This window comes from Meles meles, chromosome 7, assembly GCF_922984935.1.
Source record: "Meles meles chromosome 7, mMelMel3.1 paternal haplotype, whole genome shotgun sequence".
Lineage (NCBI taxonomy): Eukaryota > Metazoa > Chordata > Mammalia > Carnivora > Mustelidae > Meles > Meles meles.
In genome coordinates, this window is record NC_060072.1 from 81834044 (window position 1) to 81851235 (window position 17192).

At 41.9% G+C, this 17192-nt stretch overlaps 1 protein-coding gene across 3 annotated transcripts in view; it reads left to right on the forward strand.

Annotated features, from left to right (window-relative positions):
• Positions 1-1087: 1087 nt before the first annotated feature.
• TMEM117 (transmembrane protein 117) overlaps positions 1088-17192 on the forward strand; it is a 498717-nt gene continuing 482612 nt past the window's right edge. For 2 of the 3 annotated variants that reach the window (XM_046013709.1, XM_046013713.1), the window contains exons 1-2: positions 1088-1390; positions 11414-11718. In XM_046013709.1, the coding sequence (XP_045869665.1) occupies positions 11442-11718 (277 nt within the window). In that variant the 5' untranslated portion in view covers positions 1088-1390; positions 11414-11441. Of the gene's footprint in view, positions 1391-1419; positions 1695-11413; positions 11719-17192 lie in introns of those variants that run through there. The other variant, XM_046013710.1, reaches the window with a different exon arrangement.

Consider the following 17192-nt stretch of genomic DNA (forward strand, 5'->3'; position numbering starts at 1 on the left):
CAGCTCTTCCTCTGGCTACTCAGAGCATTCCTGAATCATGCTGCCATCCAGGAGAGAGGCTGTTTTTCTCCTCATAAGTTTGCTACTGTCGGCATATAGGGATGATTCCATTTTCCATCTGACAATACCAACTAAGGCTCACTTCCAGTAGCACAGAGATCAGTATACTGGACAGCAGCTTTTAATATATTATAAGCAGCTGGTAAACTGAGGTAGCAGTTGTTATTAGGGGTGGAAGGAAACAAAGGAGACACACACACACACACACACACGACAGAAAAAAGGTTACATCAGGAGGACAGGAATTGGTCAAATATGGTCAAAGGTCTTTCCTCTGCCATGCTGCAGATAAATCATTTCAGCACTACAGAATGCCAGGCTCCTGAGAGCTTCAAGCTTGGAAAATGCTAAAGATTGCACATATGTGTGCTTCCAGTATACGTGTGCATAAAGGTGTGTATGTATGAGTGTATGCATGTGCTTATATATGTGTGTGTAGATATCTATACATCTGTGTACATATATTTGTCATTTCTAAGTGTGTATGAATGTGTGCGTGCTTCTAGATGTGTGTGTGCAAATGTGAGTATATTTGTGCGTGCGTGCGTGTGTGTGTGTGTGTGTGTGTGTGTGAGGCCTGGCAGGCTGGAAAGTAAGTGTAAGACTTCTCTTGTCCTCGCGGGCGGTCTCTTCCCACCCCACCTCCGCACCACCGACTGATACAAGCAGGAAGGATGCTCTGTGACCTGAGACCGCATTAGAAAGTTTGCAGTTCTTTTGAGGCTATTCCACTTGGGAACCTCACTGGTTCCCTGCAGGATGGTGGATTTTATAAGAAGTCTGCGGATTCCCCCAGGACCAAGGGACTGCTGCTGACACGCCAGGCGGTAGCCGGACCGCCCCCCACCCCACCATCCCCGCCCCCACCTCCGCCGCTCCCCAAGTGGTCCCCCGCCTGCAGCCGCCGGCTCTGCAGAGGCGGGCCCGGCCGGGGCGGGCTTGGCTCTGCGCGCGCGGCCCGCGGGCTGGAGTCGGCCCGCCGCGCAGGCGGGAGGGGAGGGAGCGGCGAGGGCGGGGGCGGCGGGAGGCCATGCCTCCAGCTGCGGAGGCTGCCGAACAGCTGGAGCCATCGCGGTCACCTGCGCGGCGCCGTCGCCCTTGCGCTCCGGCTGCCGGGTCCGCGGCCCGCGCACTTTGCGGAGGGCGCCCGGCGTAGGCGGCGGCGAGTGTGGGCCGAGCCGGTATTTATAGCTTGGTGACAGCAGCGGCGGCAGCTACGCCGCCGGCCCGTCTCGCCGCGCTTCCCAGCGAGGCCGCCGGCGCGGCGGAGGGCTGTGCTCGCCCGGGTCTCCGGTGTTGCAGACACCCCGTGCCCGCGCGGCCCCATCCGGTGAGTACGCGGGCCCGGGCGCTGGGCGCGCCTCCCCCGCCGCTCGGTCCAGCCGCAGCAGAGCCCTGCTCGCCCGGCTGCCTCCTCGTCCCCGCGCGGGGGTGCGGAAGCGGCCGCGGCCCCCCGGCCCCCGATTCCCCCCGCGCCTCTCCTCCGTTCCCGCGGGCGGCATGCTGCGAGGCAGGGTAAAGTGTCACGGAGGGAGACGGACGCACCGGCCCTTCTGCGCGAAGGCAGTCGAGACTGCTGGGTGGAAGGCGAAGGCTCGCGGCGAGGAACCCTCGAACTCCGGGGCTCGGAGGGGGTAAGGGACGTCGCCAGGACAGACCTTGAACTTTCCTCGCTCCACTGATTCCCGGGATGGGGACACCGTAAGAAGCCCCACGTATTGTTGGTTAACTAAATTAACAGGTTGCCGTTCAGGGGTGTTCTCCTTAAAACCAAAAAGCCCAAAGAGAAAACTTGAGTGTTTACTAAGTTTATCGTGACTAAATGAAGCTATTAGTCGATTCCTATTTTTGAAAATGCCATAGGCCCGCAAGTGTGTTAGACCCATGTGGTAACACTTGGGCTGCCATTATTCATTCTATCCTCTGTGGAACAATGAACTGTGTGTGTGTGTGTGTGTGTGTGTGTGTGAGAGAGAGAGAGAGAGAGAGAGAGAGAGAGAGAGAGAGAGAGAGAGAGATGGTAGTAAACATCACATGCTTATTTAGTATTTATGGTCTAATGAACCAAAGGAAAGAGTATGTTGAATACATGTATTTACCCCTAGTTATAAATGATATATTGTTTGAAATCCATTGAAGGACTTCTCGGAAGAAAAAAGTTCTTCCAATTGATTGAATATAAAGAGTAGTAGAATCTCAGTAAAAAACTATTTTTGTTGTAGTGATTTTTTTTTGCCATGACATACTTTCAACACCCCTTGCCCCCTCAATCTGAGTAGTTTTGAAGTAATTATGGATTTTAAAATTTTGGCTCAGATATTTATCCCCACCCCCATTCCTCCTCCATCTGATGATCCTTGTGCTCAGAAAGCAATACTTGTCTGTTTTATTTAATTTGTTCCTTTAAACTGCCCACCATTTAAGAAATAATTTCAAATACGAATGGATCTTATTTTATTGATTCATTGTTACTTTCTCTGGTGTGTGTTTAGATTCTTTATCATAAACAGGTATCACTGAAAAGGAGGTCTAAACATTTGTAAAGAATTCATTGGTGAATATTTTTCAACTTTATAACGTGAAAGGGCTCATAAATACTTTGCCATTTTAATGAAAAGTTAACTAATGTCTTTGTTGGGAGAGAACCCAACTTTGCTTCAGCTTCTCTATTTTAAAAAATTGCATGGTTTAGTATTTTGTTATCCCAAAGACTACAGGTTAAGAACAAAGGAAGAAAATCACTTAAAGGTTGAAACAATGTGAAGAGAAAGTCTGGGAAGTGATTTATGGATGTGATCTTCTAATTTAGCAAGGGTACCACAAATACCATCCTGGTATCTATGCAAAACCACTTATGGTGGTTTCATTGATTGACTTAAAAGGTTGCTTTTTTATTTAAAAGGCTGTGTGTCTCTTGTATTGGACTAAAAGCAAGAAGTTCCAACTTTAATTCTGTTATTATTGTTATTTGTATTTTTAAAAACTGTATAAAGCATTCACATTATGGAAAATGTTATATGTTACCTCCTTATACCTGCCTTTTCACCTAACATTTAGAGATAATATAGCAAAACTTATTCTTATCTCAGGGCTGGTCCAGGCAAATATGTATTTTGTTTCTCCATCTTTCTGCCTTTTCTTTTTGCAGACTTATCCCATTACCAGAGTCTGTTCTTACTGGAATGGAATCATCGGTGTTTGTTGTTGTTGTTTCTTCTTACCCAGAGTTGGTCTATTATCCAACCATGATCCATACATTTTTTTTTTTTACATTTATTCATTCATCAGCAAATATTTGTTGTGTGCCTACTAGGTGCAAGTCATCACCTAGTATGGAACTGCTTCCTCATGCTCCTACTTCCTTCTCATTGGAACTGCATTCTGTATTTTATACTCTCAGTGTAGGGAACATAGTAGTTATTAAGAGTATTGACTTTGGGGTCATACAGAGATATTTATGCTGTTTCTGCCAGTTGGCAGCTGTATGACCTTCGGCAGATTTTAACCTTTCTGAGTCTCTGTTTCTTCATTGGTAAATCCAAAGGGTTGGTGTAAGGACTAATTGAGGTACTGAATGAAAAGTGCTTGCCCAATCCATACAAAGCACGAAAAAACGTTAATTTTTATTGTGTTGTCCATGTCTGCTTCAGTGGTGTTCATCTCAGGAAATGGTAGGTCCATTCTGGATTTTGTGAGGCCGTGTCCACATCCAATCCATCACATAACTCTTGTCAGCTCTTCCTCTCATTTATTTATTTTAAAATATTTATTTATTTATTTGTCAGAGAGAGAGAGAGAGAGAGAGAGACAGATTGCACAAGCAGGGGGACAGGCAGAAGCAGGCTCCCCACTGAGCAGGGAGCCCGATGTGGGGCTTGATCCCAGGACCCTAGGATCATGAGTGACCTGAGGGCAGACGCTTAACCAACTGAGCCCCCCAGGCAGCCCTCAGCTCTTCCATTTAAATCTATCTAGAAGTTCATACATTTCCAACCGTTATACAGAGTAGCCCCTCTGACCTGTAAGCCACATGTGCCACTCTCTTGGTTCCCATGTGGCACCCGGTGAAAGCCCTCACGCACAAGATGGCCTTAGGGCCGGATCCTGACTGGCCACATCACAATGGGATGTTCCCTTGTAGACCTGAGCTCCCTTCCTTCTCCCCTGCCTCTGTCCCTGTCCAGTCACAGTAGTTTCTTTGCTGTTCCTTAAATGCACTAATGCACTCAGCCCAGGTCGTTGCAATTTTTTGTTCTCTGCGCCTGTATCACTGTTTTCTGAATATCTGCTTGCCTCCCTCCCTACTTCCAGGTCTTTGTTCAAATGTCCCCTTAGAGTGAGGCCTCTTCAAACTTCCCTCCCTCCTGACATTCCCTATTAACTTTCTTCATCAACTTATAATTTTCTAAAATACTATGTATCTATTTTTTTTTTTTTCCCTGTTTAATGTCTCTTTCCCTCAAAGAGACGGTAAGATGCAAACAAGGGTGTTGTCTCTTGGTGACCCTCATGTATAGGCCGGTGCCTGGCAGAAATAAGCTATTGGTAAATATTGAACAAATGAATGATGAATGTTATCATGGATTTAACAAATCTGGACTATGTCACTTTCTAAATATGAATTGGTTAGGTAGCTTAAGCTTTCTGAGCCTTATTTTCAATATTTGTAAAGTAAGGACAGCATTCATCCTTTACCTTGTACTGTTGTAGTAAAAATCCCTTAACTCTGAGAATAACATATAAAATCACCCAGTCAATGTAATGTATAGTTGATATTACTTTCATGCTCATTTTTAATGGGAATGACAATGACTCACTCGTATTTTAAATGGCCTTCGCAATAGGAAGTACCTGGAAGTGACCAGGCACTTTACAATGACATCTCCAGTCTTCACTACTATGCTCTGAGGAAAGTACTTTTATTGGAATTTTACTAGTGAAGAAATGGAATCTCAGAGAGCTTAGGGCTTTGCCCAGGATCACAGAGCTGGTAAGTCGCAGTCAGGCAGAACTGGACCATATTCCTCCCCCGACTCTAGGCTGCCTTCTGAAAAACAGATGTTCCTGATTCCTTTGAATCATTCTAATATCATTCTCATGGTGTGATTGTGCTCACTAAAAACACTAAGAGGTAAAATGTGATATAAATATAGGCAGCTATCTTTATTTATCTTTTAAGGAAATAGTGTCAAACAGTTTAAAGCTGTGTCTGCCCTTTTGACCTTCAATTTTAAAAAAGCAGTTATCTGGAGTGTCTGGGTGGCTCAGTAGGTTAAGTGTCTGCCTTGGGCTCAGGTCATGATCTCTGGGTCTTGGGATCAAGCCTCATATCAGGCTTCCTGCTGAGTAGGGAGTCTGCTTCTCTCTCTCTCTCTCCCTTTGCCCCTCCCCACTGCTCATTCTCTCTCTCAAATAAAATCTTTAAAAAAAAATTAAAAGTGATTATCCTAGGGATTAAATGAAATGATTGTAAAAAGTGTTCTGTGAACTGCAAAGAACTTTACATAGGGTCTATAATACTATACAGAAGTAGATAGTTGAAGAAATAGCCTTTAACTCTGTCTTGTGCTAATACAGCCAAAAACTGCCCGAAGTACAGCTGTTTGTGTCACAAAGTGCTTCCCACAAAAAGTAAAGTACAGGAAGAATTATAAAAATTCTTTTTTAAAAAAATGGAATTCAAGTTGCTTGAAGTAAAGTCTACATACTTGGTATAGTCATCTTCAAAAAGCCCTTTAAATAAAAACTAAGAGGGGTTAGAGGTAAATTTTCAGACATAAATACTAAGGAGCTTCAGAAAATTTGGAGAGGGGCGCCTGGGTGGCTCAGTGGTTTAAGCCTCTGCCTTTGACTCAGGTCATGATCTCAGAGTCCTGGGATCGAGTCCCACATCGGGCTCTCTGCTCCGTGGAGAGCCTGCTTCCTCCTCTCTCTCTCTGCCTGCCTCTCTGACTACTTGTGATCTCTCTGTCAAATAAATAAATAAAATCTTAAAAAAAAAAATTGAAATCGTTTAAAAAAAATTTGGAGAGATTATTATTTTTTTTTTTTTATCTTAAGATAGTGCTCCACAATGGGAGGGATCTGTTCATGGTATCTGGTTAGGACTTACTAGATGTTGAGACCTACATTAGCAGAACTGTGCATTCAGCATGCCCTGCTTGGCTAGTGGTAGTGTCTTTTGCGTAGCATATTCGTTCCTTGAGGACTTTCCCATATGCATCCATAAATTTTTTTAAAATGTAGGTGATAGACTTCATCTTGATCATACTTGGCATTATGTGAGAACTGTAGCCTGAGCTAGGGTCCCTGCTGAGAAAAATGAAATTCATCCTCCTGAAAGCCTTCAATGTTTTCCTTTCCTTGTAAAGGCCCAAGTGAGTAATGAAGGTATGGTACTCTGCTTCAGTCAAGTTATTACAACGCTCATTAGGGCATCTATGTTGCCCAAGTCTAGGACCTGATTATCTTTTACTTAAACTGTTGAAGTAGCCTATAGATTTAATTTCCCCGTGTTCATTATGCCGCATACCAATTTTTCATTTTCTAGGCTGACAGAGAAATCTTTCCCAAACTCTGCTCCAGGTGGTTGTATCACTTTTCAGTTCTGAAACTTTGCACTCTCTAGTCTCTATTCAGTAAAATACAGAACAACACTTTTGTGTACTCTTCCTTGAATTGGCCCCAAATTATGCTTGCCTCTCACAAGGTATCTCAGAGGCTCCGTGTGCCAGCTCCCCAGGACTACAGATGCCCCTGTCTACCAGAAAGTCTCTCCTCTGTCTTTGCTCAGTGTCCTCCCAACCTTAGTAGCCTGATCTTTTCCCCCTTGTTCCTTTGCATTCTTCTCTATTCTGAGGCTTTTTTAATCAGCTGGGATGCAAGACTTGTAGTAAAATGTGTGGGATTCCTACTCTCTACTATAAATATCAGTCCGTCTAGAGTTAGAAACCGTGACTGATGGCCTGTGGGTCATCAGAGCGTGTGTAAAGTTCCAGCGCCTATCTTCTTCGTCCATCACTGCTATAATGGGGAAAAGCAGAGGCGTCCAAGATACTGGTAGCAACATCTACCCAATGATGTCATTACTTAGAAGAGGAAAGTGGATGCGTGGATTAATCCAGCTCTCAAAGCGGTAGTGCTCTTGGTAGGCATAGTTGGAAAACCGCAGAATGAGCATCAGTGACGCATTGCATTAGAACAATCAGATCAACTCAACGACTTATGCCGATGCTCAGAGAAGAAGAACAAAACTCAAGCTATCCTGTCGTCAGTCACATAACCAGTTTTTTTCTGGGCATGTTTGCAAAGTCCACTGGAATAGTATTAGTAGACTCATTCATCCTCAAGCACAGTCAGTCTTTTCTATCAGGTATCTTTATTCTCAGGAGCTTTCTGACTGACATGTAACGGGCAAGATTTTGGAATTTGTCTTTACATGGGAAGGTGTGGTGTAGAGTGTTAAAGCTACGTGACTTGGATTTGAATCCTGGCTCTGGCGCAGATTCATTTTGTTATCTGGTACAAATTACTAAGCCCTAGGTCTCAGTTTCAAAAGTTGTAAAATAAGAGTATTTTTTTTTTCTTCACTGGGCTGCTATGAAATTTAATACAGTTTGTAAAGCTCATGAGCATAGTGTCTGATATGTGGTAAATACTCCACAGATGTTAGCCCAGTGATAATGGTGATAATGCAGAAATGTGTGCTAAAATGAGATATTGTCAGGTGGGAGCACATTGTGGCTGCTGGCTGAGTTAGCATGGCAGTTTTGGGGTCCCAGTGCTTTTTTCCTTTCCTATGTTAGTGGAAGCTAATGGCAGGTCTCTCTGCCTTCTCATATTGCCTGAACAGCGAGGAGGATTTTCTTTCTAAGTGTACGATTCACAGCATCCAGTAGATGTTAATTGATTGCCCCCTTTGAGGCTGGCCCTGTGCTGTGACCCGGAAGTGAACAGCTCTTCCCTGAGCACCTTATGACCTAGGGAAGGAAACACACACATACACCCATAATTTTCCTATCATATACTAAGTGCTAAGATAAATCACATTTACTTAAGATAAAAACTCAGCTATGGTTACAGAATTGAATTTAAAAAAATTAAAAGGGTTTGCAGACTATCTTGTCCACTGTAGCACAGTCCATTTGAACAACCTCCACCCTGGATTATAACATGCGGTTCACTGAATGATCATATTGCTTCATGTGAATGCCAGAGGCGGAAACAGTGTTGGGATACCTGGTTCCTAAGGCTGAGATGACTAGGCAGGCTTAGGGTGACTTTGTGGATGAAATCAGAAAGTGGGGATAAGTAGAAGTTTTATTCAAGTTATAATGTGGGTTTTGAAATTTGGGACCCCCCTAGAAGATATACTTCAGTTTTGGCAATATGAAGCAAGAATAAATATCAGGATGTGTGGCATAAAATTGAAAGACCAGTAATTCAGCTAGTATCCAAGTCACTGAATCTGTTTGTAGAAATAAAGAACAGGCTACAAACCCTATGGGAAAGTTTTTATTGGAAGAAACATTTCTAGCTTTGTGGTATATTAGAGAGATCAAGGGCTAGGAATGGATTTGGATTCAAATGCTGGTTCTTCTGCTTACTACATATGTGAATTAAATGAGCAGCAACTTTGTTTGCCTACATGTAATTTGTGATGGTAGCATTCATAGCATTCCTGTGGGAAATCGGGTCTGTACAAGGGCAGGATTGTTGCTCAACACTACAGTTGTCTCTCTTAAAAAATATAAATACTGAAGAGGAGCAGCTGTCTCCAAAATTTTTTGAATGTTCTAATTCAGTTTGGGCATGTGGACATTTTGTAGCCCACAAAACAAGATTCTAACATTAAAAATAACAACAATAAAATAAGTGTATGCTAACCGTCTACAAAGCATTGATTAAAAAAAAAATCAGACTCTTACACATTCAGTGTTCTAAATCCTGCTGCCTTGCTTGTGTGTGGCGGAGGGAAGGGAGGTGGTGTGGCAATGGGGCAAGAATTCCCCACTGGTGAGAGAAGCAACATAGAAACCTGTTTACTACTACTACTATTACTACTACTACTACTACTTCTTCTTCTTCTTCAGGAGAAAGAGTGCGTGTGGGGGGGGGGGCATGGGGAGAGGAAGAAGGAGAGAGAGAATCTTAAGCAGACTCTGGGCTGACTGAGCATCACCATAGGGGTGGGGGAGGTGGGGGGCCTCCATCTCACTCTGAGATCTTGACTTGAGACGAAATCAAGAGTCAGTCACTTAACTACCCAGGCACCCTGAAACCTGTTAAATTCTTAAGTGATCCTCCTATCCTGTCTCATGAGCATCTAGGAATTCCTTGCTTCAAGACTCATTGGCCTTGAGATGATTTCTATGTATTCTCTTGTGGTAGTGGTCTTTAGATATTTCTAAAAATGTTTCATGAACCCGAACTGACAACCCATTCTGGCATCCTTGCCTAATTGAATATCATGAAAATGCGTGACGCTCGTTTTTGTTCTTTATCAGTTTGCTGTCTTTGGTGTGAGAACCAACCACTGCTCTATTGGGTGATGAACCTCACATTAGGAAGAAAAATCTTCCTATAGTCACCATTCCTAAGCTAGCTGAGTTACAGCCCCTGGGGACAGGTATTTCAGAGTAGTCACGAAGATCACAAGGGACCTGAAATTGCTTAAAGGTAAATGAATCCAAGGCACAGTGATTCTTAGTTTTACTGAGTTATACTGACAGTCCTTTTGTGTATTTACATTGCTTTTCTAAAACAGTGAAGACAAGTTTTCATTAACTTAGATTGTGGGTTTAATTGATACTCATCTCCCTAGACTATTGGACAGGGACGGGGAGCCTTGGAGCCCATTCTCAGGTCTTCCACTGACTCAGAGTTACTTCAGGCTTGTGGCTGGATCTTTGTGCTTTTAGCCATGTGTAAAATGAGAATATTTATCAATGGGAAATTTATCAGTATCCCAAAGTGCTTGGGATTTGTGAAGGGTTTTTTCACTTACATATTTTTTTCCTGGGTTATAGAAGTATAGAGAGTATACTATTAATGTTGAGTTAATATAATTATTCCTGGAGAGGAATATGTCTGCAGAAAGCAGTCAAAGGATGACATCCCTGGGGCTGGGCCCTGGGTCTGCCTTCTAAGGCAGGGAAAATTCCTGGAGTTGACTGGGCTGCTGGACTTCAAGAGGCTCAGATCAGAGCTCTCCTGCTGGCTGACTTTGGGCAAATTACATAATCTGTGTGAGCCTCAGTTCCCTCCTTGTAAAATGAAATGATGGGAATGATAATGGTAGTAGTTCAGAGGGTTGTTATGGTAAAAATGAGATAATGATTGATGTAGGCATCCAGCACAGAGCCTGGATGTCACATGCTGTAGGCTCTGTAAGCGTCCTTTTTTCTTTTTTTTTCTTTTCCTCCTAGTTTTAAACAAATTGAGAAAGAAGAAAAAAGAATTGGCAGACATCAGTGCAATTACCACCTTTATTGTTATTTTTTTAATCTCAGCTTTTATTTAGCTTTGTGGCTGCAAACAAAGAGGTATAGCTTAGTCTGAATACCAAATGGGTTCACTAAAACTGAATTTCAGAATTGGATAGACTTAGTAAATTAGCTTAGTCTGAGAATATTTCCACCAGATTATTAAGGGATCCTGACTCTGAGGAGAAGGGTATGGGCAGAGGAGGATGTTTATTTTATGTTAGTAGGTGCTCAATTTACTCCTACGTTGCTTTCATTTTTGAGTGCCTTTGTATTAAGATTACCTAACAATAGTTTTTTAAAAGAGGAAAAATATTGTTTTTTTTCCTCTGCATTTCCTCTGGAGGTGACCTCTACAGGTCATCTCAGTCATCACCCCAATTTTGGACAGTGTTTTGCCTTCTCATTACCCTTCTGGCCCTGTTCTTTTGTTCTCTTCCTACCCTACATCCCCCATGTGGTCAGAGATATGATTGGATGGCGGCAAAGGAACAATATTTACTTTCCTCGATCTCACACTTGTCTTGGTGCCATAAGTAGGTACAGGTAGCATCTTTTTAAATACCTCTTTCTTGAGCTATTATAAATCTGAACAGATAGCAGGTGCCTGGGTGGCTCAGTGGATTAAGCCTCTGGGCTAGGTTCAGGTTATGGTCTCAGGGTCCTGGGATTGAGCCCCACATCGGGCTCTCTGCTCAGCAGGGAGTCTGTTTCTCTCTCTGTCTCTGCCTGCCTCTCTGCCTAGCTGTGTTCTCTCTCTCTCTGTCCAATAAGTAAGTAAAATCTTTTTTAAAAAATCTGAACAGATGATAGGTGGAGAAAGACTATTTGTTTTTCTGCTCTAACCCTATGTATCTTTTCTTCTACAGGTCAACAGTGGAATTGAAGTTTTGAAGGATGGGTAAAGACTTCCGTTATTACTTCCAGCATCCCTGGTCTCGCATGATTGTGGCTTACTTGGTGATCTTCTTTAACTTCTTAATATTTGCGGAGGACCCAGTTTCTCATAGCCAAACAGAAGCCAATGTTATTGTTGTTGGAAACTGTTTTTCGTTTGTAACAAATAAATACCCTAGAGGAGTTGGCTGGAGAATTCTGAAGGTGCTTCTATGGCTACTGGCCATTCTCATAGGACTAATAGCTGGTAAATTTCTGTTCCATCAACGTTTGTTTGGTAAGTACCCATGAAATGTAATGTTGATAATTATTGAACTCTGTTCTTCAAGATAGAGCTCTGTTATATTTAAAGGCCAATTTAGGATGCATTTCAGTTTGCCCTCCAACCTTAATTTGTGTTGCCCTTTGGAGCTAGGTTCTTCCGCTAGTCTCGGATCAATGGTGTACTTTTCTATGGACCAAGGAAAATTAGCATGACGTAAAATTAGTACTAAACCTATTTTCAAAAAATGGCTTTAGAGCTAAAATTAATGTGTGTGTAATCTTATTTAGAGAAGACATGAAAATAGCTCTTTTCCCTATATTATAAAGAGTTTGCCTTCATGTCACACCATGTTTTCATTAAAGTAACTTAACCATGGCTCATATATTTACACATGTTGTTTATTCTGGGAATTAGAGTGGTAACTCTAACTTTTTACCCTCTGGGTTTTTTTTTGAACATGGGTTTTAGGATGTTTATTTTGAGCCTATTCAACCATAGAACGTTTAGTGCAGAATCCCTTGGTCGCATGCAATAGACAAAGACACTATTAGTTTAAGCTAAGAAAGGTAATTTACTAGAAGGATACTGGGATATTTCACAGAGACCAGGGATAGAATTCATTTTGATAATTGGGATAAATGGAACCTGGGGCTTGAATTCTTATTTTTTTTTTAAATTTTAAAAGAATTTATTTATTTGACAGAGAGAGAGAGATCACAAGTAGGCAGAGAGGCAGGCAGAGAGAGAGAGGGAAGCAGGCTCCCTGCTGAGCAGAGAGCCTGACTAGGGGGTGGGGAGGAGGTGTTTGATCCCAGGACCCTGGGATCATGACCCGAGCTGAAGGCAGAGGCTTTAACCCAATGAGCCACACAGGCGCCCCTGGGACTTGAATTCTATCAGGATCTTCTTATTCCCAATTTCTCTAACTTACCTATTTTATTCTCTGTTCACACTGAATATCAGTTTATATCTGTTCAGAGAGACTGGCTTGACTCTCTTGGTCCCAAAGTTTAGACTCTCAGAAAAGAGGCTGATGTTGACCCAGGTTGAGTGTGTTTTCTGCCTTTCGCCTAATTGATTTTGGCCAGAAAATGGGTGATACTTATCCACCAGATATGCATTGATCACTTATTACATGCCAGAAATGTTCTAGAGAGTGAATAAAAAACCAGGGTCTAGGGAAGCCTGGGTGGCTCAGTCAGCGAAGCGTCTGTCTTCAGCTCAGGCTATGATCCAAGGGTCCTGGGATGGCAGCTGGACCAGGGTCCTTGCTCAGTGGAGAGCCTGCTTCTCCCTCTGTCTGCCTCTCCCCTTGCTTGTGCTCTCTTTCTTTCTCTCTCTGACAAATAAATAAAATCTTAAAAAAAAGTTCTTTAAAAAAAAAAGCAGAGTCTATGCCCTCATAACAACTTATATCCCTCAGGATGGAGAAAGACACTAAACAAATTAACGTACAGTATGCAAAGAGGTGGTAAGTGCTGGGGAAGGGGGATGGCAGGAAAGAAAGTTTTAAATGCTGCTGGGCCAATTAGAGAACTTCGTAATAAAAAATTATAAGATTATAAAATCATAGGTGAAACAGTGTGTGTATTTTCAATCTAGAAGCTTGGTTAGAAACAGATGGCAATGGTTTAAGGAAAAAACAAATTAAAAACATAGATATACACACACAGTATTACTTATATATTCTTTTTAATCTCTACTCAAACTGTGGTCATCTGTTTCTAGTACATAAATTTATAAAATGTACATATTTTATACATATTATGTATGTACATAGTTTCAAGAAGTTTGGTGAGGAAATGAAAGGAGGTGGGAAGTAGCTAAAAATAGAAGAAGGACCAAGGAAAGATTTTGTTCTTGTTGGTGGTAGTGGTGCTGGTGTTGAGGAGTGAGATTAATTGATGTGCTTGTCGTTTTGGGGGAAAGAGCTAGACTGAAATGAAGATAAAGATATAGAAGGAGAGCTCTCTGAAGGTTTCTCTGCTTTATTTATTTTACTTTTTTAAAAAAGATTTTATTTATTTGAGAGAGTGAGCGAGCACACATGAGGAGTGGGGAGGGGCAGAGGGAGAGGGAGAAGCAGGCTCCCCACTGAGGGAGCCCATTTTAGGACCCTGAGATTAGGACCTGAGCCAAAGGCAGATGCTTAACTGACTGAGCCACCCAGGTGCCCCTTTTCTGCTTTATTTATGACTTAGAACACAGAAATAATGGCCTTAGCGAAGACAGGTGGAGAGACCCCAATTGCTCAGAAATTGTCATGAGAGGAATGAAGGTTTGTATTCTAATACGTACCTTGGGGTGAAGGAGTAGACAGGCAAGTGGTGATCTGATCATCTGTATTTCACTACGAAGAAGAGCTAAAGATAAAGGTGTTGGATGATGCAAGGGGTTTAAGAAAGTGGCTAAGGTTTGGAAGAGCAACCCTAGGGAGTGTAGATGCTAGCTGACGAGGGACAAAAAGAAGGGTTACTGATGATCACCGAGGGCTGTTGGGGTTGGCCACTATAAACTGGAATGACATCAGTCTGAACGGCTAAGCAGTTTTCTTTATGAGAGCTCAGTCACCTGGAACAGAATTCCAGAGTGATTCATCTGGGTGGGGACGGCTCAGGCTTGCAGTATTGGAAACAAAGGATAGAAAATAAATGGAGGGTTCTAATAAAAAGGGTATTGTTTTGATTAAAACAATACCCTTTTTATTAGAAATAAGGGTCTGGCTAGGCATGGAAAAGAGGTAAGGAAGATTGATGGTCTGGGAGGAGCAGGCAAGGACTGGAAGACTGGGTGATACTGAACTGGTGAAATGGAAGTAAGAAAAGGGAAGGGATTTATGGATGTAGTGAGATGCCATGTTGTACTGAAGGACAGCCATTCTTCAGTGGTGATTTCTAACTATGGTGTGGCCTTTATGAGTGTCCAAGTAAAGTGCAGAGAGAGGTCATGAGAAAGAGGGTATCTAGGAACTGAGTGTTAGTCAGGCCATCCACCAAACACTGAACAAGCATGGTGTTGTGCATAACATTGATAACGATGGGTGAGGTTAAGGTGAGGGTGAGCAGGGGAGGTTAGTTTCAAAAACTGGTTCAGGTGTGCTGGCAGATAAAACACTAGACGTCTGTTACGAGCAGTGATGGCTGGATGTGTTTGTGATCCATTCGGGAGATTTGCTCAGTGTAGAAAGGTAAGGCAAACTTAGACAAAATATCCAGTTTAGAGAAAAGTTATCGACTTATATTGAGATTGATTGAGAATCGTATGGTCAAGGCCATGGTATTAATAATAAGGGCAGATCATTTGATTCTGTAAATTCTACATTTTGTTAAGTTATTTTATTTTAGTAGTGCCTGAGTGGCTCAGTGGGTTAAAAGCCTCTGCCTTGGGCTCAGGTCATGATTGGGTTGGAGCCCCGCATCAGAATCCCTGCTCAGCAGGGAGCCTGCCTCCTCCTCTTTCTCTCTCTCTCTCTCTCTCTCTGCCTGCCTCCCTGCTTACTTGTGATCTCTGTCTGTCAAATAAATAAATAAAATCTTTAAAAAAAAGTTATTCTATTATAAAAATCTAATGTTTTATACTAAAATCCTATTTCATTAGTGGCTTATTTTTTTAATTCTCCCATTGGTATAAATAATTCAGCCCTGAAAAAAATCACTCTGGATTTCAAGTGGTGTGTTGAGTACTAATTATTTTGAGATGGTGCAAAAGTGTGTCCCTTTTTTCCCCCCTGCTTACCATAGGAAAGATTCTGTAATATAGTTAGCTTTATCACTTCTCTTTGGCAATTTCTTTTTTTCTTACTAAAAAATCTATGAAATTATATGGGGTGTTAGAGAAGGAATGATAACCTTTTGCAAATCTTGGTGGTAAGTGGAAAAATAACTGGATTCCTGATTGAATTTTCTAATGAAGTGCAAACTTGTCTTCTTCTACCTCTCTTCATCTCCCTTCATGACCATTAGGTCTTCCTTCACTCACAAAATGGTGATCATTTGCTCCTAATAGTTCTGTCCTTCTCCAGTTAATTCTGGGGTTTGCTACCGGAATAATTTTTCTACATGGCTAAATGGCTCCTATTACCTACAAAATAAAATCTGAACTCCTTTGATGGATAGCCAGAGCTCTTGATGATTTACTCCTGCCTGACTTCAAAACTGGTCTCTTGACATTCCACAGTTTTTGAATTATTTGCAGGTCCTCACACCTGCTGGGTTCTCTCATGCCTCTGTGTCTTTGCATATGTACCCCGCTTCGTGCATCATGCTCAAGCCCTTCTTGTTAACTTGGTTGATTTCTCTTTTTCTTCTACATCCAAGTTTAAGCCTTATCTCCTCTTTGACACTTTTCCTGACTCCCTCCTGTCAGATGTTGTCTTCTCTCCAGCTCCCACTGTGTCTACTTGCAACAAAGAAGGTACAGCAGGGTACTCGGCAACTGACAGCCATGCAGCGTTAGGGAAAAGAATCCGAAATTTAATGCCAGCACAAACATTGTTTTATTGGCTTGGGGTGTGATAAATGTTTCCATCCTTGTTCCCAAATAACTAGCATTAATACATAATTCTTTTTTTTTTTTTTTTTTTGTTTGTTTTTTTTTTTTAAAGAGGCCATATTTAAACCTTTAACAGTTTGCAGGTGCATGCTTGTGGTGGGTGGTGGTGATGGTGTACTGGTATGTATGTGGGGTGGGGTGAGATTGCTAATTGCAAGCACAGAAATTGCAAGCATGGAACTTGGAGTGGTTTACAAAATAATCAGAATCATTTTGTGAGATCAGCTAAACAGCCTCTTTTTTGTTAATCCTCCGATGAAATGCCAAATAAAAATATTGAATAGAATGCCCCTCTTCCTTTCATTGTCCCTTTCATTTCATTAACTCGTGAGTCTTCCCTCACTTATTTTATTATGGAAAATCTCTTCCTAGTAGACTCCGGAAGGACAGTGTCTGGAAGGACAATGTCTTATGGCCCAATTAGAGCATGCATGAGGAGCAATGATAAATCTGTGAGCACATAATTTAATCTAGTTTGTTGGTTAATTTTATTTTTATGAGGCATTAAATATTACAATTTTGTGGCTATTGAGTTAACTGCATGAAATCTCCTCATGATTTATAATTTGTAATGTTAATTATCCCAAACAAAAATGGTGACGCTTGCAAATTGGAAATTGCATGTTAGCAGGAACACAAATGATGAAATGCATTTTAGATTACCCCCTCTCACCTTTGCTGTATGATTGGAATAATGTGAGAGAGTTGGTTTTCCTACATTAGCACTAAACTGTTATGGTTTCAGGCTGATCACAAATCCCACATTTCCCAAATGTGGAAAATAATTTAGGAACACATGGGATATCACAATTGATACATTTCAGAAAAATTTCTCGGTTTAACACTGAATCTTGTTGAGGTCAGTACTATATTTGGATTTACAAAAGTTGAATTCCATTGGAATGATCTCCCAGAGCCTCTCTCTTCCATTTGTG